The sequence below is a fragment of the Colletotrichum siamense genome (genome assembly GCF_013390195.1).
Source record: "Colletotrichum siamense strain Cg363 chromosome Unknown KSG_Cg363_contig07, whole genome shotgun sequence".
NCBI lineage: Eukaryota > Fungi > Ascomycota > Sordariomycetes > Glomerellales > Glomerellaceae > Colletotrichum > Colletotrichum siamense.
In genome coordinates, this window is record NW_023501020.1 from 1,267,455 (window position 1) to 1,293,877 (window position 26,423).

Genomic DNA, 26,423 nt, shown 5'->3' on the forward strand with positions numbered 1-26,423 from the left:
GGCCCTTGCCTTGTCTACCTAAACCTTCCACCCCCCCGGTCACAAATTCCCCCTTCCCACCCAGCTTGGTCTCGCTCTCAATTACGCAGCACCGCGCTAAACAACCTTACCTACCTCACCACCAAGGGCAAAAAATACACGCTACGCTACCGACCTGTCCTTGCACGCACGCCGCCGACGCTACGCCTGCTTTGGCCCAGTTCCAATTCCAGACGCCGCAGACAAACGTGCTCCAGCCCGCTTCCCGCCCGATCGTCCTGTTCCTCCAACTTCCGTCATCCGAGTCCACGTTGCCCCTCAGCAACATCACCACCACCCAGCCCGCAGTCCACAAATCTCTACTTTTCGCTTCGATTTCTCCCTTTCAGCCGCCCTTTCCCCCCGAACATCAAAGAAACAACTTTGCATTTTTTCCCTCTCTCGATACTTTCTCCTGTCCTCCCGAGTCGACTTCCATTCCACAACCACCTGGCTGGTACTGCATGTAGCACATTGCACAGAGCTCGTCTCCTCTCCACGACTCGTACTCGCTCCGCATTACCAATCACAAGAAAGAGACACCCCTCAATCCGGGGCTGCGAGACTGATCACGCTGCCACTCGTTGCGACCTGCGAACACCGATACAACCCCGCGAATACCTTCATATTCCCGTCGCTGCCCATCAGTGACCCCCTCCGCCGACATGTCGACGATACAACAACTCAAGAACTTCATCCGCCACGGTACGATATTCTCTGCTGCCCCTTATTCGTCTCCCCGCCTCTTCTCGCGACCGCTGTTTGGCAACAGCAACCCTCAAAATTCCACTCGCTGCTCTCTAGTGAAACATGACTGACAATATTTGTAGGCAAGCAAGCCCGCGCAGCGAACAATGACGAGGCGGTAGCAAAGTCACACAACTCCCCTCCACCAAAGGCACACATGGGTATCTCCGAGCCAGCACACGTCGGCGCTCCCCCGGCGGCAGCCGTTCCCGACGCATATTCGGTTGCTGGTGACGGCCAGAACCGCGCCGCTCAAGCCGGCCATGTCGCTGCCCACGCCGTCGAGCCAAACCAGAACAAGGCCAAGTCTAAGAATATCGACAACACGCACCTCGCAAAGATCATCGCCGAAGAGAACGAGAGCAAGAGCAAGTTCCCAAGATACCCCGGCCTCGAGCGATGGGAACTGGTAGAGAAGATGGGCGACGGTGCCTTCAGCAATGTCTACCGCGCGAAAGACACAACAGGCGAGCATGGCGGCGAATGCGCCATCAAGGTCGTCCGCAAGTACGAAATGAACAGCATGCAGGTGAGTTGATGCTTGGGTGGTTTTCGGCCGCAGCCATGTTTTTCTTGTTTTTTTATTTCGTGCATTTGTTTTTCGTACGTTGGTTTTTCCAATCACTCCATACCAACACAGGCCGATTTAGGGTAACAAGCATCTTCACCCGGACTTCAAGAAAGTCCCCAAAGCCGCAGAGGTGCGAAACTTTTCAATATTTCATTTGTTTACACATCGGGCCATCCTCATTTTCTCTTCGACTCATTTGTTGCTCTGTTCAATGTTCGGAGGATGGCCCTCCATATAGATCATAGACGCCGTTACTGACCTGAGGCCAGAGAGCGAATATCCTGAAAGAGGTTCAGATTATGCGCCAGCTGGACCATCCCAACATCATCAAGCTCATCGATTTCTCCGAATCAAGACAATACTACTACATCATCCTGGAACTGGCACCTGGTGGCGAGCTTTTCCACCAGATCGTTCGACTCACCTACTTCAGCGAGGAGCTTTCAAGGCATGTTATCGTCCAGGTGGCCAAGGCCTTGGAATACTTGCACGAGGAGAGAGGCGTTGTTCACCGGTAAGTAGTACTGCGGATTGTTCTGTTGAAATCCGCTCATTGTGTGGGGCGAAACGACGGAATATGACTCCTGTGATGCATTGACGTCATCTCTGTGGCGATTGCTGACAACTCTTCTCGCAGCGACATCAAGCCCGAGAACATTTTGTTCAGCCCGATTCCTATCGTTCCGTCGAAAAACCCGAAGCCTAAGCAGCCTGGTGATGAAGACAAGGTCGACGAGGGCGAGTTCATTCCCGGTGTTGGCGCTGGCGGCATCGGCCAGATCAAGATCGCCGATTTTGGCCTTTCCAAGATCGTCTGGGACAATCAGACAATGACGCCTTGTGGAACGGTCGGTTACACAGCTCCCGAGATCGTCAAGGATGAGCGGTACTCCAAGTCTGTCGACATGTGGGCACTGGGCTGCGTTTTGTACACCCTGCTCTGCGGTTTCCCGCCATTCTACGACGAGAGCATCGAGGTCTTGACCGAGAAGGTTGCCAAGGGACAGTACACTTTCCTGTCCCCTTGGTGGGACGACATCTCCAAGTCCGCGCAGGATCTCATCTCCCACCTCTTGACCGTCGACCCGGAGAAGCGATACACCATCACAGAGTTTTTGGCTCACCCGTGGATCAAGGGATTAGGCCCGACACCCCGTGAGGAGAAGAAGGCACAGCCCGAGATGCTTCGTGCGTTCGACGCGTCCAAATTCACTGATGGTGAACGCCGCTACGACTTCCGATCTCCTGGAGCCGTCAACTTGCGCGAGGTCTTTGATGTTGGTTACGCTGTCCACAGACAAGAGGAGGAGGCCAAGAGGCGCAAGCAGATTGGTGCCAAGGGCGGTGTCCCCGCTCGATTCCTCAACAACCTTAACGAAGAGTCTGAGGATGAGGACCAGGAGATGCCAGATAAGGACGCGGAATATGTGCACAAGCCTTCGCAGGCAACGCAAGCATTGGAGCAGAGCATGCGCAACGCCCAGATTAAGGATCAACAAGAGCAGCAGCGCGGACGCGAACGCGAACGGCAAGCACACCACACCGAGAAGGGTTACGGCCAGCACTCTGCTGCAGTTACCGCCGCAGCTCGCCAGCAGGTCAGGGATCGCAACAGGCAGAAGGGCGCTTTCGAGCTAAACCTCGACGGCGCAACATTGCTTGGTCGCAGAGCCAAGCAGCCCATGGCGGCAAGCGCTGGCGGGGCATAGGAGCCTCGGACTCCCAGTTGCAGTCCGCCGGGGAGCGATTTTATTATTGCGAAACCTCCGCGAGGCGAAGCAGACTTAGAGGGAGGCACGGTATGAACCAATGTGGGTTTTCTGGCGTATAGGTTAAGGGAATGGCATTCCTTGGTCAAGTGACTTAAGGACTTTAGCGCAACTCATGAGATGGACGTCGTGGATATCCAATTGTGTCGAAGTCGGTTTTGTTTGTCATTTCTTTTTGGGACGGATTAGCTACGACTCCTATCTCCTTTTTTTGCGGCATCATACATAGGCCCGGAGTTTCATTGGCAACGGGAACATAATTCCTCTTTGCATTCAACAATGAAAAAGATTTGCAATTTCAACTCTCCACACCACTTAGTATCTCGTTTGGTGAGTAACTTTCATTGCGGTGCTTTCGACGCAGTCCATTTGCGGTAGGAACGACAGCTGCTCAGTAAAGATTTGTCTCAAGTTGAACGCCACCGTTGACATGGACCACGGCATTGCCATTGCATTATGCCTCGAGTTGATGCTTGGCAGAGCTCAGCCGATTTCCTGCCTTCATTAATGACAGGAGATAATTGGTCTTCGTATACTTGTCTGTGGCAACTTGACCTCACCGTCTCACCTTCAACAAGTGAGGTTCCTATCAATCCGCAACCAACCACATGGTGTCACACCCAGCTCCTGGCTTCGCGGCGGTGGCAGTCTTGAGGGAACAGCATGGAAGCGGATGTAAGGAACGTAGGCTGGCTGAGTGCAATGGCGGAGTGTGTTCTAGTGCCCCCTATCTTAGTGGTAGTGCTTGGGATTTAGCTGGTGCCAGGCTATCCGAATTGCCGAATGGTGATATTGATTCAGGCAGACTCTTATTCTAGCGTGGTCCGAGTGATGTTATACCGAATTCGTGTCATAGATTGTGGACTTACTTGGTGAATTTATTAGCTAACAGACACTGCCCGGCTTGCAAAACTCCTTAATGAGTATGGACTAACTGTAAATGATATACGACAGAAATTGCATAACGTTCAACGACTAAATCAACTAACCAAATTAGGTGAAGACAAATATATCCTTCACGCTCATCTCAGTAGCTGCAACCGTCTTTTTCAGTAATCCCAAGGGCACTGGTCCGAAAGGGATCTATCTATGACGTTAGAACCCTCTTTGACTGCCTCCACAGCATCCTCAGCGATGACGACTTGGCCTCCTTGCCATTTCAGCAACGTTGTTAACACAATTTCACAATCCCCGCTAACACCAAGTCTGCTGCTATGATATTCCATGCAAGAGTATTTGTCTTCATGATTGCATTTGAGATCAGGCTCGAGTCGGTCGACAATCATGTCGACAAGTTCCCTGGTGACGGTGATTTGACCATTTTGCCGCATGAGGAGAAGTTCAAGGATTTCCTCCAAAGTAGATTTGTACCATCGTAGTCCTACCAACCGCAAGATGATCGCAACAACATTACAGCTTAATTGAACATTGCACCCTTCCCATGCAAAGAGAACTGTTAACATTCTCGCCGAAATGTTCGTCGTATGTCTGGTAACCACCGAGAGAATACTCTCTGTGATGGTTATTTGGTCCCCCCTTTTCTCGAAAAGGAGCTTCACCACGTCCTCGCCGTTGTCTGAATTCTCGACAGCCGCTTTGAGCACGTTTTCGGTAATGACGATGTTTTCTCCGTGATCCAGAAGAATTAACATCATGTCTTTGCCGCAGTAAATATTCGACGCTGCTGCGACGAGGATATTCTCTGTGATTTCGACATGGTCTCCCTGGGCTCTGAGAAAGACCTCCATGGCGTAGGTGCCGAGAACTGACGCAAGGCGAATGATCTGGCCTTCTTCTGCGTTGTCGTAGCTCCCTCTAGCTATGTTGGCCAGTTCCTGCACGGCCTCGATCCTCTTGTCGTCTTCGCGCTCGTCCCTGTCGCGGTAAGCCCAGATAAGATGATCCATAGCTAGCAGAGCGTCGGCGCAATTCAGCTTGGAGGCCTTTTCGTGAGCGGCTATTGCCGAGTAAAATCGAGAAATGGCCATCGTGTGCTGACCCATGTCCAGAAAGAGCAGCCCTACTTCCATAAAGCGGAATCCTTCTTCGGATCCTGCATAGTCAATTGATTGACCCTTCAGGAAATCATTCAAGGTACTTTCAGTCCCAGAGTTGCCGTGAGAAGCTTGCCAGTCCCACACGAGGAGAAGATTGACCTCGGATCGCGTCACGCCCAGATAAGCGTCGGGAGGGTTGGGATATTCGATTGGGCTTTTCGCGTCAACAGCCATCACGATGATGAGACGGTAGTCATCGTAAACCCTGATGATTGTGGGTTGCGTTGCCCCTTGTAGCAAACAGATGATGTCGCCTTTTTGGACAGGCTTTGCTGAGGCCTGGATAGTCCAATTTTCTCCGTCCCCAACTGGCAACCCGGCTTTCACCCTTTGGACAGAGGCCCAAGGATTTTCGATGAGCACGGACTCTATGGCACCCAGAATACGGCCTTTGGTCTGGATCAGCGCAGTCTCATGGCTCTCCCAGGTCGAGATCGAGGCGTCTTCGGAGAGAAGGCTTCTCAAGAGCCGGGAGAACAAGCTTTGCCACGATATGCGATAATCAGGCACTAACTCGGGAGGGGCATCGGTGCTCATTCCCAGCAGAGCGTAAATCTTATCGCGGCGGTCTGTTGCGTTTTGCGTGTGATACAAATCTGTCAGTTCCCCCAGAGTGCGTATTCGTAGAGAGAAGCCCCCGTTGGTGTGGAGTGCACGTTTGGGCCGGAGAACTGCAGACTTGATGAGGTAGGCGGCCGAGCGAACGCGTGTTTGTGTGATATCGTCCAACGCGCTCAGATCCAACACACTCAGACCCTGACAGAATGCATATCCGTCTATCTCGGTGGCATGGCACATGATGAGCACATTACGAGAGGCGGCCACCTCCTGGAGGATCTAACAGATGTTGTCAATCGAAGCAATCTTGTCCCCCCCGTTGGATGCCTTACCCAAATGCGTCTGAACCAGTTCCGGCGAAGTAGCTTTACGACAGCTTCGCCGTGTTGGTTATTGCGTAATCTGCCTGTGAACGACCCGTTGGCAGCAAGACCGATGGTCTGGAGTGCGCGGTAGCTGACATCCTCCGACTCATTGTCGCTCTGACGGTCGCCGGCAGCATCTTCCAGCCAGACAACGACACGGTTGGCTCTAGCGTAGATCTCTTCCATACGTTGGACTTGATGCCCCTTCTCGTCGGTATCTTCTTGATTGATGCAGATTGCGTCTGCCCATATGATGCGTTCGACAAAAGGGTCCCGAAGACGTGCGAGCGCCGCGTGCAGGCTAGCGGTGATGTCCAGATACCCTTGGTCAGTGAACACTTTCTGGCTTTTGTCGGGAGCCCCCCAGTAGTAGGACAGAGCCTCGTAGAGATGGGCTCCTCTTCTTTCGTCCTTTAGGGGATAATGAAAGAGCTCGCATTGCAATGGGGCGTCTCTGTCTTCATGAGGCTTCAAGCGAAGTAAACGGATGGACTCGGGCAACAATGGGAGATAAGTATACGGTCGCATGGTAGGCTGAGTGGTGTAGCCTTGTTTGGATTGGTGTGGCCCTGGGCAAAGACTAGGCGGACCGTGAGAGAGAACTTGCAGATGGAGGCTTCGGTTGTTGGGATGAGGGGTTTTGGGCGCGGCGTTTGCTCAGCCGGATCGATATCGCAAACGACCCGCAATTCGCTCTGGGATTCTATGCGGGCTCAGTCCAACCAACCAACAACCCCGGACACAGGTATGGGACGCAATATCATGGAATATTGCGACATTGAATTCAACTGGATAACCAAGATAGCGATGAAGTCACAATTGCGGCTGAAGAAACCTGATATCTTGAGATCAAAAAAGAGAAGGAAGTTATAAAAGAACCGTGAGTCTAGTCCAACAATCACAAAACGATGGATCAACCAGCCGTTGGCTTGAATCTTACCATTCAAGCCCAGTTGAATAAATTAGTATGCGGCCAATACAGCCCCAAACATGTGTAAGTAGGCTTGAGATCAGCTAGAAATTATAGGGCTAGTCCTTCGCCCATGATTCCCCAAATGATCACGAGATTCTTTAAGGAATTATCCACGTAATAGATACATGTATCCTGATAATTTCAATACATTGTACCGCGAACTATCCCCAGAGGATCACAGTAGAGGGCAGGTAAACGTTTCAAAACGTCCATCCGAACTGATCCATCACCTCCAACCAATCCTCCCCAGGAACCATGTCGCTTGCGACCCCGCCTATATCAAAACCATTATCTGTTGGATGTCTCGATGCTTCCATTTCGCCCCCGCCGAAAGTCTCTAGCATGCCAGCCAACTTGCCAAACACAGCTGCCCTCCCATCTGCCTTTGCCCCTGGACACGTCGACGCATCTTTGAGGTTGTTGCGCGCCTGTTGATACCAGCTTTCGAGCCTTCCCACGCGCCGCTCATCATAGGCGCCTGTTGCAAGCTGGGATACAAGTTTGCGCGTCGAGAGGGTTGCGTGCATCAGCTGGTACAGCTCCGCTAGTGTGAAGCCATGGTACTCGTTGGGCTGGAATGCTAGGAAGATTTTGAAGTAGGACTCGAGGGCCTGATATGTTTTGTGCAAATGCTGCGGGTCTGGAGAGGCAAGAGTGAGGGCGAATTCAGAGATGGCGAAAGAGGCGTAGGTTATTTGGCATGATATTACTATTAATTGGCGTCAGTCGTTGACATTGGGGTTTTCTCAAGGGGTTTTCTCAAGGTACTGAGGCGTCTTACTAGGGTTTTCAGCAGGGCTCGCGCAGAGTTTGTCCAGTTCGGTGTGCAGCATCGCAGCGACGAAGTCTGCTGGAATCTCCGGAGCTGATGTAGGTGAGCTTGGAGGGGAGTAAAAGGCCCTTTCCAGGACTTGGCGAGTCTTGATCATCGATACTAGCGTGAGGTCTCTAGATACATTAGTGGTTGACAGGTCCTCCAGACAGACGCCCAGGTAGGGCGTCCAGAGGAGTCTGTCTGTTCGACGCATGTATGATGACACTCTTATCATCGTCTTATTAGCCAAGCCTTTCGCTATTATCAAAAGGACAAAAGATGAACTTACACAGAGCTTAAATAGTAACAAGCAACTGCAGCTCTCTGTTCCTCGACCGTGCGGTTTGCAGATACCCATGGCCGATGGATGGTCAGCCGTAGCATTGCCTCGGAGATAGTCTGCGGCGGTTGGTTCAACCCCATATCAAAGACGACTGTGTTTGCAAGCTGGGTGAAAAGGGTTAGGAATGGGCGTTGGTGGACTTGGAAGTTGCCCCTTGAATATAGAGCGATCGTTAGCAGTGTCCAAGATAATGACCAAGGCGGAATGCTTGGTGTGTTGAGCGAGTACCATGCTATGCAGATGAGGAGGCCTTGGAGGAGCTCCAGGCTTCGTTCTAGGTTTAGAACCATGCGGTGCGCTACTACACTCCGGATCTTGTCGTTGAGTACTGCTTGTGGGAGTGTGTGGGCCTGGGAGACGGCAACGATGCAGAGCCAGAGGAAGGGCTTTTCTTGGCGCAGTGAGCTTGGGGATTGATTAAATGGGAGAGATAGGAAGGGGAGATGAGGGTGATGAGTTTGAGTAAAGTCTAAGAGGATGTTGTCTTCGTTGATTGATGAGCAAAGCCCGATGACATAGGAGAGTAGGTCACTGTCGGCCTGCGGCGATGGCGTCACTGGCAGCGAAATGTTACCTGAGCTCAGCACTGATCCAATAGATTTTGCATGGGTGTTGTTTGTGATTAGAGAGACCAAGCCATCAATCTTTGCTTCCAATTGACTGGATTGAGACGGCCCGTCGCATGCCGCGCTCTTTTGCTTCCGCTTGTTATTCGATGCGACGCATTCCTTTCCCAGGCGTTGACATCTGACCAAGGTGAGTTACCATTTCCGATTGAAATAGGTCGAAAGCTACCTTTCACAGGGCGATCCCGGAGAAGTGGCGATGCAGCGGGATTTGATCCTTGAGCACTCAGAACAAGCCGTGCCGTACTGGGCATGTCGTTTACGGGATTGCATATTCTACTGTGCCTTCAATGCCAGTAAATATCCGACAAGTCATTCAAAGTAACGATATCTCAGCCGGAGACGGAGATGACGACAGTGCAAGTTAAGAGTTGACGTTAGCGGGGGAGTGGGACCGAGAGCCGGATAGACCGGTATTGAACGCCGGAACGCCGACCGGAGACGGCATTCAATTCTCCGAGCGCCGCCTCGGCCTAGGTTCACATGGCGAAGTCGTTTCAGACCACGAACGTATATCTTCTGCGCTCATTTCCCACCCGTTCATCTAGTAAGTATCCATCATCCAAAGTATTTATTGAAACACTTCTTGCCATCACTTTCTAGAATCGGCACCACACACGCAACAGCCATGTCTTCCTGGCAGACCCTCTCATTCTCAACGGCTGTAATCATCGCCAGCATCCTCACAGCGCTCTGCTCCAGAGCCCCAAATGAGGCAACAGATAAATGGGGGAAAGACCGTCTCGGCATTTGGGCAACGCCCAAAGCATCATTCGTGCGACGCGTTGTGACCGTGGCCATTGGCATATCCCAGGCCATTATAGCGTTCTCGTCTCCAACGACCAACTACATTTGCCGCAACCCCGAAAATGTCAATCGCCATCTCTTGGAGTGGAACGGATACTCGACCACCTGCTTGTTTCTCATCATTGGTATCGGTGCGCCTCTTCGCCTTCTAGCGTTCGCCCAGCTTGGGAGGAATTTCACGTTTCAGCTCGCTAAGCCAAGCGGGCTTACCACGACGGGAGTGTATCGATATATCCAACATCCGGGCTACACGGGGCAAGTGCTTGTTTTGTTGGCGAACCTGGCTTACTTGTTCCGCTGGGATGGGGTTGCCGGGTGTTGGATTTCCCGAAGCTTGCGGGCTCGCTTGGATGGATGGGGTTTGATTTGCTATGGTGTCGCGGCCTTAATTATAATGAGGAAGGTTTCGCTAAGGGTACAAGACGAGGAGGAAATGTTGAAGAAGACCTTCGGAGAGAAGTGGGTGCGATGGCATTCTGCGACTAAACGATTTGTTCCTGGTTTGATCTAACCTTCTTGTCGTAAAATTTCGCCTCCTTCTAGCAGAACCGCAATACCTACTGCGCTTGGCTGGGTCTCCTGGCTCTCTGTAAGTACGGAACTTCTAGTTTAACAGAGGGGCCTTGGATTTGAAGTCGTTCACACTGGCGACTTTAAGTCTGCTTCGGATCTCATACTTAGCTTTATCGACAAGGTTTGCTCAATATTTGAACTTCATTTAGCATGAGAAAGTCTTGTGTTGTTCGATCTACCGAGTCTTGACAGAAATCTGCCTGATGGGCCATGTTCAAGGTTATTGCAGGAACAGATCCGGATCGTCATCGCTCTCGTCCGCTGAGCTAAGTTTGGCGCCGTTGGCATTGTCTTCCCCATTCACATGCTCCTCCTCCTTGCCCAATCCAGAATCGGTCCTGTCCTCAAAGATGTCCTTGACTGACGCCACAAGGAGATTTCCAACCAGTTGCTTATATTCGCGGTCCTCGGTCAACATGTCCAATATGAGTTGCTTTTCCTGGCGATCGAGCTCCTCTCTCTGGCGACGTATTTCTTCCAACCCATTTGCCGCACGATCTTCCAATACGTTCTTGCTAAGCTCCATGGCTTTGATCTTCATATCCAACTCCGCCTTCAGCTCCTCTAATTGAGCGGCGCGAGGGACGTCATTCAGAACCTCTGCAAGTTCCACGGCCGACTCTAGAAGCCGACTAATACCGCGAGCTGTGGTGGGCAGTCGATGGACGGCTGTATGTCGCAGTTCATGTGTTGAAATCAATGCCGACTGGACAGACACTCCTGGCGGGCCTTGCAAGCCAGCATGCAGCTCTTCGTGGAGGACTTTCGCCCACTTGCTCAACTCCACCGCAGATGCGCAATCCCATCCCCTCTCGACAAGGACGTGCGGAATGACTCTGCTGGCGAAGTCAAAGCAACATTCCTCCAAGACCGTCTGAGCTGTAGTGAGAATGGCGTGCTGTGCACTATATGGCACATAGGAAGGATAAAGTGACGGTACAGAAGAATTGTTCGAGGCAGGTAGCCGAGCAATATCTGTGGTAAAATGTGAGACGAGCTGTGCAAGTTGGGTGGAAAGGATTATGACCGACCTCCGTCGCTAACTTTATCTTTCAACGGTCTTGTGAGAAACTCTGGACCATTCGCCTCCGGAACCTGTTGCTGTTCTTCAGAGCGCGCAATCTCACCGAGGCAATCCGCGACTGATTTTGCCGCATCCGCTTCCGATGCTTCTCGTTGAGCATCTCGTTGCGGGGATGTCCTGAAAAGCTCAGGAAACTCAACTTTGGCTCGCAGATCTGACTCGAAAATTCGACCCTCCAGCAACTGCTTCACTATGTCCGTGAGTTTGCTTTTGCCAAATTCTTCGAATACGTGTTTAAGAGGGCTGCGATTGAGAGTAAGGGTTTCTTTGATCTTTTTTTTTCTGCGCAAGAGAGCAGCGTCACCGCTGAAAATGGCCCTACAGGTCCGGTAGACCCGTTGACGCTCCTCCAAGGTGTAGGCCATAGCGAAAAAGAAGATGGAGCTGAAATCTGTGAGATAGTGTCGTCTCGCTCGAAGCAAACCTGCGTTTTAATACGCTTCTTACCAACACTTTTTCAATTCATCTGCCAGATTCCCATCTGGGTGTGGTCTCAATGAATTAAGTGGGTCGCTTTGTCGGCCTCCTGCAGCTGCAAGGGCCAAGTCTGAGACATTTATTCTAGTCATCCTAGCTTTCTCCCTAATTCTGGCTTTGCTTGCATACCTATGTGACGACCTCTAATGATTGGATAGAATGTAGCATGTGGTCCAAAAAAGGTATCTTGTCACATACAGTCGCTTAAGGTGAGTGTCAACTTAGAAGGAAAAGCTGCAGCGGCCGGGAAGGTATGCCGGGCCCCAATTAGAAGTGAATTGCAAAAATAGTCTTGAAAGCAAATTGATCACCGTGGTGAGAAGCTCAGACTGTTTGACCTATCTATACTCGTAGCAAAAGGGGCCACCATAGATGTCCATCATGTCCGCAACAGTCATATTCCCACTGAAGTTCGGGAATGATAAAGGGTACTGCAAAGTGATGTTCTCATAGGCAACATCTCCGAAGAAGTTGAAGGGGTACGCCCATATGATGTCAGGTCCACCAATGTCCGTCTTACGAGCGGGCCAGTCTGAGAATCTAACTGTCAGCAACAAATCCCCAAAAAGCTCAAATCCGCTTAGGGTGAGGGGAACAATAGGTCGGAACGTGAGAGACGCAGGTTCTGAAAACAGAAGGTCACCTACCCATGCGTTGCCACTCGTTCCAGATCTTGTCCAGAGCTCCGTGAATGAAGTAGAAAACGGGATCGCCAGGCGACGAATACATATCAGCAACCTGTCGGATGATCTTGAATTAGCTCATGAAAGTCACCAGCAACCAGTTGACAGCTTAAGTAGGTACGGAAGGTGGCTTACATCCCCAACTGCACCACCGATTCCCAGGTGCATTCCCGCGTGCAGTGTCATTCCGCTAACCTGCATACTGTATCCCTGAATATGCAGGTTGAACTCGTCAAACGAGGTCGCGGACAGGGTTCGGTTGATGACTTCATCACTAAGAGCGCTCGTGATAATGGGTAGGCTGAAATCCCGGCGGAGGCAGTGTGGTGTAGACTCGACCGAATAACCTGCATCGCGTAGGTAGTCAGCATTGTCAAAACCAGTGACTTCATCTCGAAAGAGAAGCGGAAGTATGTACCGAGGCCCATGGGTACGGTGATGTTAGCGAAAGGTCCCTCTTGGACGCAGCCTGCACCATCAAGTTAGCTGGTTTTCGGCGAAGAATCAAGGTGAACTTGCCGCCACCAGATCTCTCCGGGATCTCAATTGGTTTCTGAACAGGGAACTCCTCCGGATCGGTAATATCTGCAATGTACGGCCCATTTCCTCCGACACCGTAAATGTTATCAAAGACGGGTGACTTGGCGAAGCCCTCGGCGGTGTTGTCTAACCCCATATCCCAGTACGGAAGGGTGCCTTTGAAATCACATTTGATGCGCAGCTCTGACTCAAAGAGATACAGCATCCAGCGATGCCATCTACTATTCATTAGCCACGAGGCCCATACTGACTCCCTTAGGGTTTGTGAACCTACGGAAGGAACGGTCCCTATTATATGGTTCCATCAGCTTACTTCCTTCCAAACCATAGATTTGATAGTATGTTGCCTCGGGCGTTACTGACATTGAAATGAACTTGCTTGGTCATGTAAATGTGCATTCCCTGGAAATCGTCGTATCGGGACTTTGCCCCGGGCCACAGATCGTTACCCTCCGACGGAAGGGCCATCAGACATTTTATAGAATCGATGTAGTCCAGCCTCTGTTCCAAAGACAGCTGTCGCCATTCGTGTCTGATGAGAGGATTGGTGCAAGCTTCGGTGTGTGTGTTGTTGGCGGGGGAGGCAGCAGTGCCGGGGCACTGGAGGCCCGCGACAGCCAGAAGGACTAGAGAAACAGACCTCATGATGGAAGCTAGGCTTGAGGAAGCAACGAATTCGTCCCAAAGACCCAATATTCAAACAGAAGCCATGGTCGGTGAAGAATTGGAGAGAAGTCCGCCTTATATGTGGACGTAAATTCTCGACGCAGATTCTTCCGGCATGCGGCTTGGCTGCATGCCATCGGGTTGTGGGATGCAACGTTCGCCAACAGCTCATCAGTTTGGTATCATATCCACCTGCACGAGCGGGCTCGTAACCGCTTTTAGGAAGTCGGAAGGGGCTTCAGATGCACGTTGGTTCGCCCGCGTCCGCTGCCTGCCAGATATTTCCAGAGAGTCGCACGACTTTGAGAGCTTACCATGGTGTTATTTCTTAACTTTCCATCGTCCTGGAAACTCTAGAATAATGCCCACCGCACCAAAACTGAGTCATCCGTTGCTGCCGACGAGACAGACGAGCTAAATAGCTGTCATGCAACAACGGATGACTGAAGGTGACTTCCCGAGACCAGCCGGCCGGCCGACCAGGGTTCGCACCTTAGCGTGCGGCGTCGAAAAAGAGTAGAGACCCGGTCCCTGCTAGCGCTCCCGGGGACAGCAACTGTCTAATCATGGCTTGTTCGTCCCAACTTTGCGGGTATTGACTGATTTGACCCCTTGCAATTCGATCCCCTGACCCAGTCATGTTGGAAGAGACGGGATCAGGGTCATCATGTTGGTTGTCTGCACCCTTATGGGGCTTGTTCATCGGCGAAGATGCAGAATGCAAGCGGTCCTATCAAGTATGGAGGCGACCTGCCCGGGCTTCGTTCGCAAGGGATCCGCTTAGGTTGCAGGGCCAGCTAACGGTTGATGTTGGTCCAGGGTTGCAATCAGTTCAATTACGGTTGCCGAGAACATCGAAAAGCCCCGCGATGGCGCTCCTACGATTCCTTGGCCATACGGGACAGCCACCAAAAGGCGCCCGGCAAATATGATGTCACAGACACTTCAGTTCAACCTCTCTCCAGGCTCGATAAAAGTTTGTCTGACCTTGACGACCCTCGGGACTGAAGCCTGACCGCACCTTGAATTCTTCAACTCTGTCGGTGGTCCGTGTGCTTACGGATGTTGTGGTTAACCAACCAGAGAACACTTAACCTCAGAGAAATAAGTACAGTTTTACCAGCACCCGGTTAACAACTTTCTATCCTCGATGGAATCAACGGCTCAAAAGTACAGACAGGTTTTGATGCCTCAAGGGTTTCAACGAACTTGAATGAAATATTCATGCCGCTAAACCTGGGCTCTCCTCCGCTATCCCCAGATGCAGAATGGGGACGACATGTTGATGCTGAAGGGAGTCAGTAGTTGTAGTGTTGTAGAGAGAGAGTTTCCCCGGCAAGGCAACTCGCGCCCTCTACCTCACACGTAGCCATAGAGGTCTCTCTGAGAAGCCTAGGTTATCCTAGCCCTAGGACTTTTCCCGGTTAGAGTTATCCAGTAGCCACAGAAGTGTGCCTACAGGCAGCAAACGTCTATAAAAGAGTTTAGAAGGGAAGGGAATCTTGCAGCCGCCTCTTCCCATCTGCATACTCTTCACCACCAACACCGTCCTCGCAACCCCCACCAACATGCATCTCTCATCCGTGATTATCGGGGCCTGCCTCCTCGCCATCGGCGCAAACGCCGATCCCGTTAAAGGCACAATCTTCTACGGCGTAAGTCGATCCCAGACTCCCCCTTTCTTCCCAAGCGGCAGGGGAACGACCCCCAAAAGTGAAAGAAACCTCAGACTGACAACTACCAGAAATGCGACAAACAGACCAACATGTGCGTCATGATAAACACGCTGAGGCCGGATACGAACTGGTCGCTGCCTTGCAAGTATCTCGTATGTCACCCCCACAGGACAAGAAAAGCAGCAACCCACACACAAAACCCAAACTGCTACCCCCCCATCCCCTACCTCGTCTGTACCTCCCGAGGGAGAAACGGATCTGCTCTCCCTCAGAGCCTTCCTATTGCTAACACGACCGACCCCAAAACACAGTGCCACGTAGACGGCGCCGACTGCTGGTACGCGACCGACCGCACCGTCAGCGGCGTGCGCTGGCCCCCGTCGACGGACATGGTCTCCTGCAGCAACAACAACATGCCCCAAGGCCACAAGCGACCTTTAATCTTCCCGGATCATGAATCGTTCAGGCATTACTTCAAGCCCTTAGAGAACTTCCCGGACTTGTGAGTAACCCGGGCACTGGACCTTATGCGATGACCGTGTGCTAACTTCTCCAGCTTCAAATTGGGGGGCCGACGAGCCGTGAAGTTTAAGGCTTGAAGCGTGCGATGGAGTAGATGGATCAGGGGGGTGTTTTCGGCGCCGTGCTTGGAGAAGAGTGGAGGGGAGCCATCGGTGCCGATAGCTGAGTTTGGAAAATTGAAATTTCTGGGTGTGTTTGGCGTTCAGGCACGCAGGGTGTTGAGTAAGCTCTCGTCGGGCTTGAGTCCCTGGGTGGCTTAAGACAACTAGGTTCACAAGCAGGGCACACCGCCGACCATAGAAAACACGGAGGTAATTTCCACACAGCCTTGATTCATGATCCATGAATCATGTTTGTCTCCTGCGTAATCTATCGTGTATGTCCCCAAATATCGGCTCAAAGAGATTAATCGTTGTTTTTAACCATTGCGAGAGTGACATAGCAAATACCTCTTGAGCACCTCTTCACTACCGCCTGATTGTTATGTGATCTAGGTTGTAGTGGTGGTGGAGGAAGTACTGGGAGGTTGGTAAAACGTTTTGCGGAGCTTTGAGCTGCTACAAGACAGCATTTGAAGGCCGGTCGGTACTCAGCATTCCTGATGGGCTGCAGTGTTGCGAACTCCCTCGCCTTTCGGCTAGTGATTTTAATCTTTTGCTACGACAATGTACCCCTCATATCGGCCCGTAAAGCTCAAATACCTGCCTCCTCGGCCACTTCACCATCTCCAGCAACGCAGGATGCTCCGCCAGAACAGTATCCGTAACCTCGAACAGCCTCCGACTCCACCCCTGCAAGAACCAATACCTCTGCTCCAACACGCACAGCGGGATCGCAAAGTACGACAGAAGCACCATGCTGAACGGGTTCTGCCCCTGAATATCCGCCATGAGGTTCTCTGAGATGACGTAGGGCCAGAAGAGAATCATGCCCACCTCGACGTTGGTACCGGCATGCGCCATGAAGTAGATGGCCTTTTCGAGCTCCTCGACGGCCTTGAGATACTCGTCGCGGCAGTCTTCGCTGAGGGTTTCTTGGAAGAAGGTTCCGAGCTCTGTAAATGCTTGAAAGATGTCGGGGGGTAGGGGCGACAAATGCATTGGTGGATTTCTATGGACTACATGTTAATAGGTCTGGTGTATTGGAGGTGTTCGTGTCGGGGTCTACGCTTGCCTGTAATTGACATCCTCGGGGTCTATTGTCCAGATACCGTGCACCAAGGCGGCAAACTTGGTTTTGGTCAGGCGTCCCTGATATGGCTCGAGCACCGCACGAATACCCCTCACAAACAGGAACAACTCCAAGATATTCGGAATGGTTTCCGTTTCGTTCCCCATGCGCACGGGTACGGAGGACACGTACATGACTACAATGGAGGCGAAGCTGAAGAACGTTTGCCAGTTGGTGTCGTTGATGTTGTGCAGCTCGGACCGGAACCCCTCGAGGCCAGCGTTTTGGTGTGCCGTTGCGAGGTCAAGATACGTCTCCCGTTCTGGGGGTATCAAGTACGCCTTGTGTAAAGCAGACAAGGTGAGGATGCCGTGCATGACGAAAGGGCACGCGTACCCGATTTCCGGGAGATTCACGCGCCACACGTACTGCATGTCAGGACGGACGGCTAGTGAGTCGGCGGTGGCTAGTGTGTAGTGGTGCATGAGCTCCAAACCGCGACCCCAGATTGCAATGGTGGGTGCTGATGGGATCATGCGGGTACGGTCTGCCACCATGTCGAGGAAGCCATATTTAGAACGGGGGCTTGATCCATCAGCGGAAGACGGGGCGTGTGGCCGTTGGGGGTTGATGTCGCTGGGAGAGGTGCGAGAAGTTGATAGGCTGCAGACTATGCCATGTCTGGAACAATTGAAGCAGGACGGGTATGCCTCGTCGCACTGGAGCAGTCAGTGACACCATGCTCCATTGGCTCGATAACATGAGAGTGGCGCCAGGGCGGGCGCAGCGAAATAACGTTGCCGCGTGTTCATCGCGTGCCGTGGTACCGGAGCCAAGGGGTAGACGTCGCTTACCTTTACTTTTCTCCGTTTGCAGTCCCTGCAGCCGTTGCGACTCTTTGTATGGGATCGTCGAGTTGCCATTGGATCGGTGGGGGCTGGCGGCCAATACCTTAAGTAGGAGGGTGTTTGTCTGATGTTTCGGACGGGATCTCTCCAGGCAGCCAATCTTGACAGTTGACGAACCGCTACCAGAGGCGTGTCTTGGTGAGAGGAAGGACGACGGATGGCGTACGAACCCGCGGGTTCGGATCGAATAAGAGGAATCTTGATGGCCGTCAAGCCAAGGAGAATGCGAGTATCAAAGATGAAAACAGCGGGTCGATACGAGACAAAAGCGAATACTCGCAATTGCGGGGCGTCTCTCCTTAGTTCAGCGGGTCTCCCGACGCTTGTCATGTCCCCGAAGGCCCAAAACCATGGGCATCCCGGTCAACTCGTCAGCCCTTGCGCCCGTAGTGTTGCCCAGCCGTACTCCGGTTGCCGTGATTGGTTCCGTATTTCGTACACTAGCTGTACGGTTGGAGGCTCCATCTGTCCCGATTCTATTGATACAAATACTCGGGATCGCGGGTCCTCTGTGGCGCAGTGATACACGGATCTCACTTCATTGGAGAAATTTGTCCGTCGCAGGCGCCCAAGACCTGCCGTTTGCTGAGCAAAATGTCAATTCTTTGGCTGACAACAGGGCGAATGCAGTCCTTTCGATGGACCAGACTTGGCGCGTCCTCCTCAGGAGGGCGCAAGCATAACAAACGACCGCCTACTGAGAGATAGAAATATCCCCAGCTTCCTCCTTGTTCATCGGTCAAACAACTTCTCGACATCAGCAAACGACTCAGAGAATAACACCGACATTCCTTACCGATACTCGTCCTCGTCCTTTGCCGTTGGCTGCCTTGCCCGAATCGATACGACGACGATCTTTGCCAAGGGACCGATTTCGAAACCACCACAATGGCACGAGCGTGCAATCCCGACTATGTCAACGCTCAATGGGCCTTCTACCGATTTGAGCCCTCGACGGCGGCTGCGATCTTCTTCTGCGTGGCCTTTATCTTGACTACTGCGCTGCACCTATTTCAGATGATTCGCACAAAGACGTGGTACTTGACTGCGTTTGTCATTGGCGGTTTCTGTAAGCTTGCTTGCTGTTGAATGGGAGAGGACATCTCCAGTTGGGTCGGCGAGCTAACAAGGCTGATTTTGCAGGCGAGTTAATCGGCTATGCTGCCCGCGCGAAGAACACGATGGAAGACCCTGGCTGCTGGACCCTCGGACCGTACATCATCCAGAACGTCCTGCTCCTGATTGCTCCGGCCTTGATGGCAGCCTCGATCTACATGATTCTCGGTCGGATCATCATGTTGACGGATGGAGAGAGCCATGCGCTGATCAAGAGGCGCTGGCTCACCAAGGCTTTCGTGTCTGGCGACGTGCTGTCTCTGCTTCTCCAATCCAGTGGTATGTATATCCAAGCCCCAGCTTGACAAAAGATGCTAATGACCGCAGGTGGTGGAATGATGGCGGCTGCCGGCCAGGGCAACAACTTCATGGAGATTGGCGAGAAGACCATCATCGTCGGCCTCTTCGTTCAGCTGTTCGTGTTCGGCTTCTTCATCGTCACGGCGGCACTCTTCCATCGTCGCATGGCTCTTGTGCCCACGGCCAAAGCCCACCAGCCCGAGATTCGGTGGAAGTACTACCTCCTGACGCTTTACGTCACCAGTGTCCTGATTTGGGTGCGAAGCGTCTTCCGTGTGATCGAGTACCTGCAGGGCAACAAGGGAGAACTTATGACGACGGAGGTGTACATCTACATCTTCGATGCGACGCTCATGTTCCTCGTCATGGTGTGGATGAACTGGTTCCACCCCAGCGAAATCGGTCTTCTGCTCCGTGGCGAGCCGCCCATCAAGAACGGGCTGGAGTTGATGAAGATGGGAGGCAACTTCCGAAAGATGCAACACGAGAACAGCAGCATGAGCGTGTAAGCTTGTTGGGAATTATCGCAGAATAATGGAATTTTCGGATGCTTGTCGGTAGCATTGGTCAGGATGATGGATGTTCGCTGGCTGAGGAGAATTGTCAATAAGCCAGTCTATGCAAGAGGAGTTCGGGGTAGCAGTCTCAACATTCTGCTTGAGACATTTCTTTTGTTTGGGATTCCTGTGTTTGGGACAGAAACTTGGGATGTGATATCTAGAAGGGCGGGCTGCGACATGGCAGTCCGCATGGAATGATGGGAGCTCAATGGCGGAATTCGGCATCAGAGCCATCACGGCCTGCGGAAGGGCTCCATAATATTGATCGAACTTCTCGGCCAGTACCTGTTTTCGGTTGACGTGACACAATTGACGGGAAGGTAGTTGTTCTTCTGCAATGCACTATTGTAGAATGAGGTCGAAGTAGCAAAAAAAAGACCAGGCATCCTGGAAGTGAGCCAGGAACAAGTTGGCTCGAATGGTTCCTTCCCCAATCTTCGAGATGCAGCCCGAGGCTTATCGCCACAGTCAACAGGGGTTCTTGTGGCCGATAAGGCAAGCGAAGATGTGCACAGACCACACCTGCCCACTGCGGGGTAGGGATCTGCAGAACGACAAGGGCGATTACAGCGCCGGTCGCTGAACTGACCGACTCAAGCTTGCTGATTGGTCGAAGCTTCGGTGTGCGAGTGCCAACAGCAGCTGAATAGCTCCCACTCCCGCCAAAGAAAACCCACGGCAGCCTGCAGCTGCCTGCCTCACCGGTTGGACAAGGACACTCAGCCTGAGGCGCTTCTTTGCGTCCCTCCGCCTCCGGGTCAAGGCAGGTGGACTGGACCAGAATCCCGCGCCTCCTTCTGTCCGCGTCACCGCTGCTGACTTGGGCACCTGGAGGGACCAGAAAGAGCCACCTATTCAATTGCCCTCACACACTTTTTCTGCTTTCCACATCCTTGCTTCAGGGACTCCCTCCTTCTTTCCGTCCCATCTCGACTTCCCCGCCCGACCAGGTGCCAGCTCACTAATCCAGAACCTACCCAAACTTCCACAACTCCAAACCGTCACCATCCATCTTCACGTCCATCGGCCAACGTCCCAGCGACCATCCTCGGCGCCAACGGCCGTCATGGCTTCGCGCGAGAGCTTCGGCAAGATTAGCTCGGACGACGATTGGGAGGAGATCGCCGACAATTATTCCGTCAAGTCTCTGTCCTCCGACGATGAAGAAGACGAGAAGCCCGCCGCGTCTCCCGTCCCGACCCGATCCAAAGTCGACTCTTCTCCTCGCAGTCAGACGTCTCCTACTCGACATGCTCCTCAAGTCACTGCAAGCCACGATGCGAACGATGCGAACACGTCCGATCTAGGACACGCCCTATCAAAGATGGATATTGGCACTCAGTTTGCTCCCAGACCAACCAGCCCCGTGTCTGTCGACAAGGTGGCAGCGGTCAAAACCACGTCCGCATCGAAGTCAAAGGCCCCGCTGCCGCCGAGCCAGCAAGATGTAAGACAACCTACCGCATCGTCTCCCCGGGAAGACTCTCAACGGCCACAATATCCCCGCGCCCCCACGTTAGGAAACGTCTATCGATACACGAAAGCACCAGCCGCGGCGACAGATAACGCCACCCTTTCCTCTTTCGCAATCCCCGACGAAAAAACAAGACGTGCTTACATGCTTGAATGCGGTCCTCCTCTCCCTAATTCTGCTCGAGGTCCGCGAAGTCGACCTCCAGTATCAAGCAGACCTGACACTCAACACAAGAGAGCAGAGGGTACCTTCACACTACAGTCCAATGCCTCAAAGACATCTGATGTCAGCAATGAACCAACATATCCTAACCTGCCTTGCAACGATGCAATCCAGGAGTTGGGCAGCAGGAAACAGTTAACAATGGGCGAAGTCACTTCCGCTCCTCTCAAGAATCTGAATCCCCAAGAGTCGGGCCCCAGAAAAGTCGCGAAAGGCGCGGCGAGAATCGGCGACATGTCATTCGAAGGGTTTACTGAACAAGAGCGAAAGCCAAAAGAGATGGTCTCGCAATGCGGAGCGTCCTTTGGTGCATCCACCCATGACACGGCACCAGGATCTCTTGGCGACACACTGGACCTCGACGAGACCTCCACAGATCCCATCGTCATCGACAATGCGCTACAGTCTCTTTCACGAATGCTGCGAGATACCAGCCCGGCACTTTGCATAATGCATCTGAAGCATGCGACGAAGGTCCTCCCTGCTTGCAAGTCTCTTCTGGCTCAGGTTGACAGTCTCACGCCCATCCTTGCCGTCTACGCAGCAAAGTGCAATCAACCCATTGCCACGGCGAGAGACGTCCCGCTGGATGCTAGTCTGATGATGTGGATAGCCTCACTGAGCCGCACTTTGTGGGAGATTGGTTTTGAATTCAAGATCGTCGAGTCCAACAATCCTGGCTCAAGCAGTCCAAAGCGTGCTCCCTCGCTTGAGACATTGGTTGGTGAGCTTGAAAGCGCCGCGAAGCAAATGGATGAATTTCTCCCCATCATTCAAGCGTAAGCTCTCATTTCATACACCGCGTCGTGGCTTATTGGCTAACCCTGGGCAGTGATTTCGCCGAATTTCAGAAGAAGCCATGGTATGTTTTCCCTGGTATCACAGCGGCACCCGCACCCAAATACGAGATCGAAACTCCCAATGACTATCAACGACCTCGCATCCGGCAGACTATGTATGGCCTGAAAAAGGAACTGCAGCATGCCATTTCCATCCTGAAAGACTGTCAGAAATGGCTTCCCGACGCTGCCAAGGTTATAGTGGGCGATGTGACTAATGGCATGGGCATTCTTTTCGATGTCGTGGGCGGCATCATGGCCAGCAATGGCCCGGCGTGGATCGAAGGCCTTACATCGGAGACTGGAAGGCCCAGACTGATCACCCACTCCGAGTTCGGAAACCTGGATCCCATCGTAATCGAGGACTACAGCGCTCGCATCCAACAGATATGTGGCTTGGTTCACATTGACGCAGCTGAAAGCCGGACGTGGTCCGAGGAAATGATTCGGGAGCATCACGTTTGCATGCTCATCGAGCAGCAACAAATCGACTCGCTGGAGCACATTGTTTCAGTCTTGAAGGGGATGCTGCTTCGTTAACCGATGCCGAGTCCCGTACGAAATGGCTTTGTATAAGGCTGTAATCGTGTTGATGGTAAGTCGAGTCTGGAACACCCACTTTACGGAGTCTCTGGAGTTTTTTCGCTGGGTATGAAAAGGAATTGGTCCTGCACCACTCCGGTCTTGGAACAAAACTGCTGATGAATCATGAATTTCATTCCATGTTTGGGATTCGGAAAAGATTACGGTATTGCAGTTGACAGAAAATAGGCAGTAAAGTAGTTAGGTATCGGTCCCAGTCCATAGCCTAACCAGGATAATTGTTTATCGAGTTCAACTTTGTCACACGGATTCACCAACCCCTGCTGTTTCGGGCTTCTCTCTTCTGAATTAAGTATTACTGGTCATATCAGGAGCCCCTGCACCTTGCACATGGAACAACATCACCTATTGGAATTGTTGTTACCAAAAACCTAATCGAAAGGCCTATCAACCGGGATATATTGGTAATACTTAAGCATCCTTGGGAATGTGACATCCCTTTTGACATGATGAATACCACGTTCTTCCCTTAATGTTGATTGAGAGTTAGGCGTAGTGTGCCTCAAGCGGACAAATGTAGATAGTGGGCTAGCTGCATATGCATAAGCATGCTTTGAAGCCATTTTCAAACACTTTAATCAACATCCGAGTGAGAGCGACGGACTTTTTACGTTCCTCAAACGTAAATCAACACAAGACCCGTTCGTGTATGCAACAGTTCCCCCGTGATCGTCAACTCCACCCATTGTAGCCATTACGTGAACGCGGCTTGCGACCTGCCGTTGCTGGATAGCGCAGACCTGCCAAGCGCGCCCTTTGAACATTTTACAAGGTCACGCGTTTCGAAACGCGGGGGAGACATGTTGCATAGGGGCTATCGATCTGGTTGACGTTGGATTAAGGTATGCAAACCGGCATGACTCGCGGCTGCTGCCGCACCCCCTTTCCAAACTCACCCTCGTCCGTCTCCCGTGCCGGCCGGCAACTCTCCCCCTCCCGTCCTCTCATCGGGGAACGATTAGCAACATCTGCATTTCGGTACCGGCGTTTTCTCATGCCACGAAACATCAGTCACACCTCGGAAAGAGAGGAAAAATCGAATCGGCCTTCTGACCGTGGGCCCGTGGCGGTTCTCCCATAGTGCGCGCGCCCCGTAGATCCCGGAAAGGGGTCCAGAGCGCGCCCCGCCAAGTGGATTGTAAGACGTAACGAAAACGCCGAATTTTCGCCCGCCGTCTGATTTTGTAGCGGAGGTTCCAGATGCAGTAGCACCTTGTTAAATTTTCAATTCAGTCATCGTGTCAGAAAAGTCTGGCTCCGACAATGGGGTCATCCCATGTGTCCAGGTTTTTGAGCAGTTTGGGGTGGCGTGGGAAGACGGAAGAGCCGTGAGTCAATGGGTGTGGTGTGGGTTGATGATGGGAATGTGCTTCCCTCTTAAAATGTTTATCCCCCCTTCCGCCCTTCTGCCACGAGTGCCGACGAGAACCGCGCAAACGCACATCAGAAGGAAGAGAGAATCCGGGGCCCCTCAAACCTAAATCATCCCGTATGCAACAGGCTTGATTTCCCGATTTGCTCCACAGGCCGCTCCCCGAAAGCTGCATGTCGGCCTGAGTCCCTCTTTGTCCTGCCATCTCATCGGATCGCTCCACCGGACGCGAACAGGTTCCACCAACAACACCTCTCAGCTTTGAACCTGTGAGGGGATCGTGAAGCCATACAAGTTGGCCATTCCACATCACTCAGCTTCAACCGATCTCCTTCTCAGGCATTCAACATGGGAAAGGACACAGAGGCCACGAGGGCGCCCGTCGACCCTGAGAGCCAGGCCAAGGCCGACGCGCCAGCTGGCTCCAAAGTAGTCCAGGACCAGCCACCAGCCTTCTCCTCATCGAGCCACATCGGCGGCGTGGGCGAGAACGACGAGGGCGAGTTGATCAACTTCAAAACCCTCCACTGGCTGTCAGTCCCCCCAACCCTCCAACCTTCCCACCCCAACTAACTCTCCCCAGACAAGGAGGCATCGTGCTCGTAGCAGAGACTGTCTCCCTGGGCATCCTCTCCCTCCCCTCCGTCCTCGCCACCGTCGGCCTCGTCCCGGGCGTCATCCTCATCTGCACCATCTCCGCGCTGGCCACCTACTCGGGTCTCCTCCTCGCCGAGTTCCGCAAGCAGTACCCCTTCGTGCAGCACTTCGGCGACGCCGTCGAGCTCATCGGCAAGCCCATCGGCCTGGGCGGCGTCTTCCGCGAGGTCTTTGGCTGGGCGCAGACGATCCTGCAGGTCTTCCTCATGGGCGGGCACATCCTGCTCTGGACCATCTGCATGAACACGCTGACCAACAGCGCGACGTGCACCGTGGTCTGGGCGGCCGTCGGGATGATCGCGTTCTGGATCTTCAACGTGCCGCGGACGCTCAAGTACACGAGCTGGATGTCCGCCGCGTCGTGCGTGTCGATTGTCGTCGCGGTGCTGATCACGGTGGTGGACGTGGCGATTGAGAAGCCGATTGGGGCCGGGTCGGTGGACATCTTCCGCAAGCTCGGGTTCTCGCCGGCGTTTTTGGCCGTGACGAATATTGCGGGCGCGTTCTCGAGTCATTCCATCTTCTTCAGCGTGATTGCGGAGTTTAAGAACCCGGATGATTGGCCGAAGGCGCTTGCGTTTTTGCAGATTACGGATACGACGCTGTACCTGATCTCGGCTGTGATCATCTACGTCTACGCCGGGCCTCAGGTCCCGTCACCGGCGCTGTCGGCGGCGGGGAGTGCCACGATCCGGAAGGCGATTTGGGGCGTCGCGATTCCGACAATTGCGATTGCGGCTGTGATCTACGCGCACGTCGCGTCGCAGTACATCTTCACCCGCATCTTCGGTAACACGAAGCATGTCGTCAGACGGACGAAGCTGTCCACGGTTGCATGGCTGCTTGTGACCCTCGGTATTTGGGGTATTGGTATGGTGATTTCGGAGTCGATCCCGGTGTTCAACAACCTCTTGGGACTCGTGTCCGCGGCGTTTGCAAGCTGGTTTTCGTTTGGGCTGCCGGGCATCTTTTGGTTGTGGATGCACTACGGCAACTGGTTCAGCAACTGGAAGCAGAAGACGCAGTTCTTCTTCACCTCGCTCCTCTTGGTTGTGGGTATCCTGTTGTGTGTTCTGGGACTTTGGGTGTCGATTGAGTCGATTGCGAGTGCTTCAGGGTCGAAACCGTGGACTTGTGCTAGTAATGCGGCAGAGTGAGACATTGTATGTAGTCGTGGAGATATCCGGCCTAGCGTCGCTTAGGCCCCATTGGGGCACGAATTTATATCACTATGAGTAATTCACATTCCATAACCAGTTTCTTCTGCAAAGTAATTATCGAATAGGACTGCAGTGTATACACGCCAATGTGGCGCAACACTCCTGAGGGCGAG

The 26,423-nt window shown here is 52.8% G+C and overlaps 11 protein-coding genes across 11 annotated transcripts; 5 read left to right on the plus strand and 6 right to left on the minus strand.

The window, feature by feature from the left end:
* Positions 1–683: 683 nt before the first annotated feature.
* On the plus strand, positions 684–3,045 carry srk1 (Serine/threonine-protein kinase srk1; the record flags this gene model as incomplete). Its single annotated transcript, XM_036642517.1, has 4 exons — positions 684–723; positions 849–1,294; positions 1,606–1,850; positions 1,974–3,045. 4 exons carry the CDS (start codon positions 684–686, stop codon positions 3,043–3,045), a joined length of 1,803 nt encoding a protein of 600 aa, XP_036491510.1.
* Positions 3,046–4,154: 1,109 nt separating this feature from the next.
* Positions 4,155–6,613, minus strand: het-6-2 (Heterokaryon incompatibility protein 6, OR allele; the record flags this gene model as incomplete). Its single annotated transcript, XM_036642518.1, has 2 exons — positions 4,155–5,999; positions 6,053–6,613. 2 exons carry the CDS (start codon positions 6,611–6,613, stop codon positions 4,155–4,157), a joined length of 2,406 nt encoding a protein of 801 aa, XP_036491509.1.
* Positions 6,614–7,258: 645 nt separating this feature from the next.
* CGCS363_v010670 (uncharacterized protein) lies at positions 7,259–8,086 on the minus strand (the record flags this gene model as incomplete). The annotated part of the gene is made up of 2 exons (XM_036642519.1): positions 7,259–7,767; positions 7,840–8,086. The coding sequence occupies 2 exons, from the start codon at positions 8,084–8,086 to the stop codon at positions 7,259–7,261; spliced, it is 756 nt and encodes a 251-aa protein (XP_036492159.1).
* Positions 8,087–10,441: 2,355 nt separating this feature from the next.
* On the minus strand, positions 10,442–11,670 carry CGCS363_v010671 (uncharacterized protein; the record flags this gene model as incomplete). Its single annotated transcript, XM_036642520.1, has 3 exons — positions 10,442–11,196; positions 11,253–11,495; positions 11,628–11,670. The coding sequence occupies 3 exons, from the start codon at positions 11,668–11,670 to the stop codon at positions 10,442–10,444; spliced, it is 1,041 nt and encodes a 346-aa protein (XP_036492160.1).
* A 450-nt stretch (positions 11,671–12,120) lies between these two features.
* Positions 12,121–13,650, minus strand: ivoB-0 (N-acetyl-6-hydroxytryptophan oxidase ivoB; the record flags this gene model as incomplete). Its single annotated transcript, XM_036642521.1, has 7 exons — positions 12,121–12,314; positions 12,430–12,520; positions 12,601–12,812; positions 12,884–12,934; positions 12,991–13,223; positions 13,280–13,293; positions 13,369–13,650. 7 exons carry the CDS (start codon positions 13,648–13,650, stop codon positions 12,121–12,123), a joined length of 1,077 nt encoding a protein of 358 aa, XP_036492161.1.
* Positions 13,651–15,239: 1,589 nt separating this feature from the next.
* Positions 15,240–15,946, plus strand: CGCS363_v010673 (uncharacterized protein; the record flags this gene model as incomplete). Its single annotated transcript, XM_036642522.1, has 4 exons — positions 15,240–15,326; positions 15,416–15,499; positions 15,659–15,849; positions 15,904–15,946. 4 exons carry the CDS (start codon positions 15,240–15,242, stop codon positions 15,944–15,946), a joined length of 405 nt encoding a protein of 134 aa, XP_036492162.1.
* A 597-nt stretch (positions 15,947–16,543) lies between these two features.
* Positions 16,544–17,596, minus strand: CGCS363_v010674 (uncharacterized protein; the record flags this gene model as incomplete). The annotated part of the gene is made up of 2 exons (XM_036642523.1): positions 16,544–16,979; positions 17,037–17,596. 2 exons carry the CDS (start codon positions 17,594–17,596, stop codon positions 16,544–16,546), a joined length of 996 nt encoding a protein of 331 aa, XP_036492163.1.
* Positions 17,597–18,835: 1,239 nt separating this feature from the next.
* On the plus strand, positions 18,836–19,872 carry RTM1-1 (Protein RTM1; the record flags this gene model as incomplete). Its single annotated transcript, XM_036642524.1, has 3 exons — positions 18,836–19,016; positions 19,091–19,342; positions 19,391–19,872. 3 exons carry the CDS (start codon positions 18,836–18,838, stop codon positions 19,870–19,872), a joined length of 915 nt encoding a protein of 304 aa, XP_036492164.1.
* Positions 19,873–19,930: 58 nt separating this feature from the next.
* CGCS363_v010676 (uncharacterized protein) lies at positions 19,931–20,157 on the minus strand (the record flags this gene model as incomplete). The annotated part of the gene is made up of 2 exons (XM_036642525.1): positions 19,931–19,953; positions 20,013–20,157. 2 exons carry the CDS (start codon positions 20,155–20,157, stop codon positions 19,931–19,933), a joined length of 168 nt encoding a protein of 55 aa, XP_036492165.1.
* Positions 20,158–20,989: 832 nt separating this feature from the next.
* On the plus strand, positions 20,990–22,998 carry CGCS363_v010677 (uncharacterized protein; the record flags this gene model as incomplete). The annotated part of the gene is made up of 3 exons (XM_036642526.1): positions 20,990–21,370; positions 21,632–22,398; positions 22,452–22,998. 3 exons carry the CDS (start codon positions 20,990–20,992, stop codon positions 22,996–22,998), a joined length of 1,695 nt encoding a protein of 564 aa, XP_036492166.1.
* Positions 22,999–24,781: 1,783 nt separating this feature from the next.
* mtr-0 (N amino acid transport system protein) lies at positions 24,782–26,247 on the plus strand (the record flags this gene model as incomplete). The annotated part of the gene is made up of 2 exons (XM_036642527.1): positions 24,782–24,966; positions 25,017–26,247. 2 exons carry the CDS (start codon positions 24,782–24,784, stop codon positions 26,245–26,247), a joined length of 1,416 nt encoding a protein of 471 aa, XP_036492157.1.
* Positions 26,248–26,423: the final 176 nt, after the last annotated feature.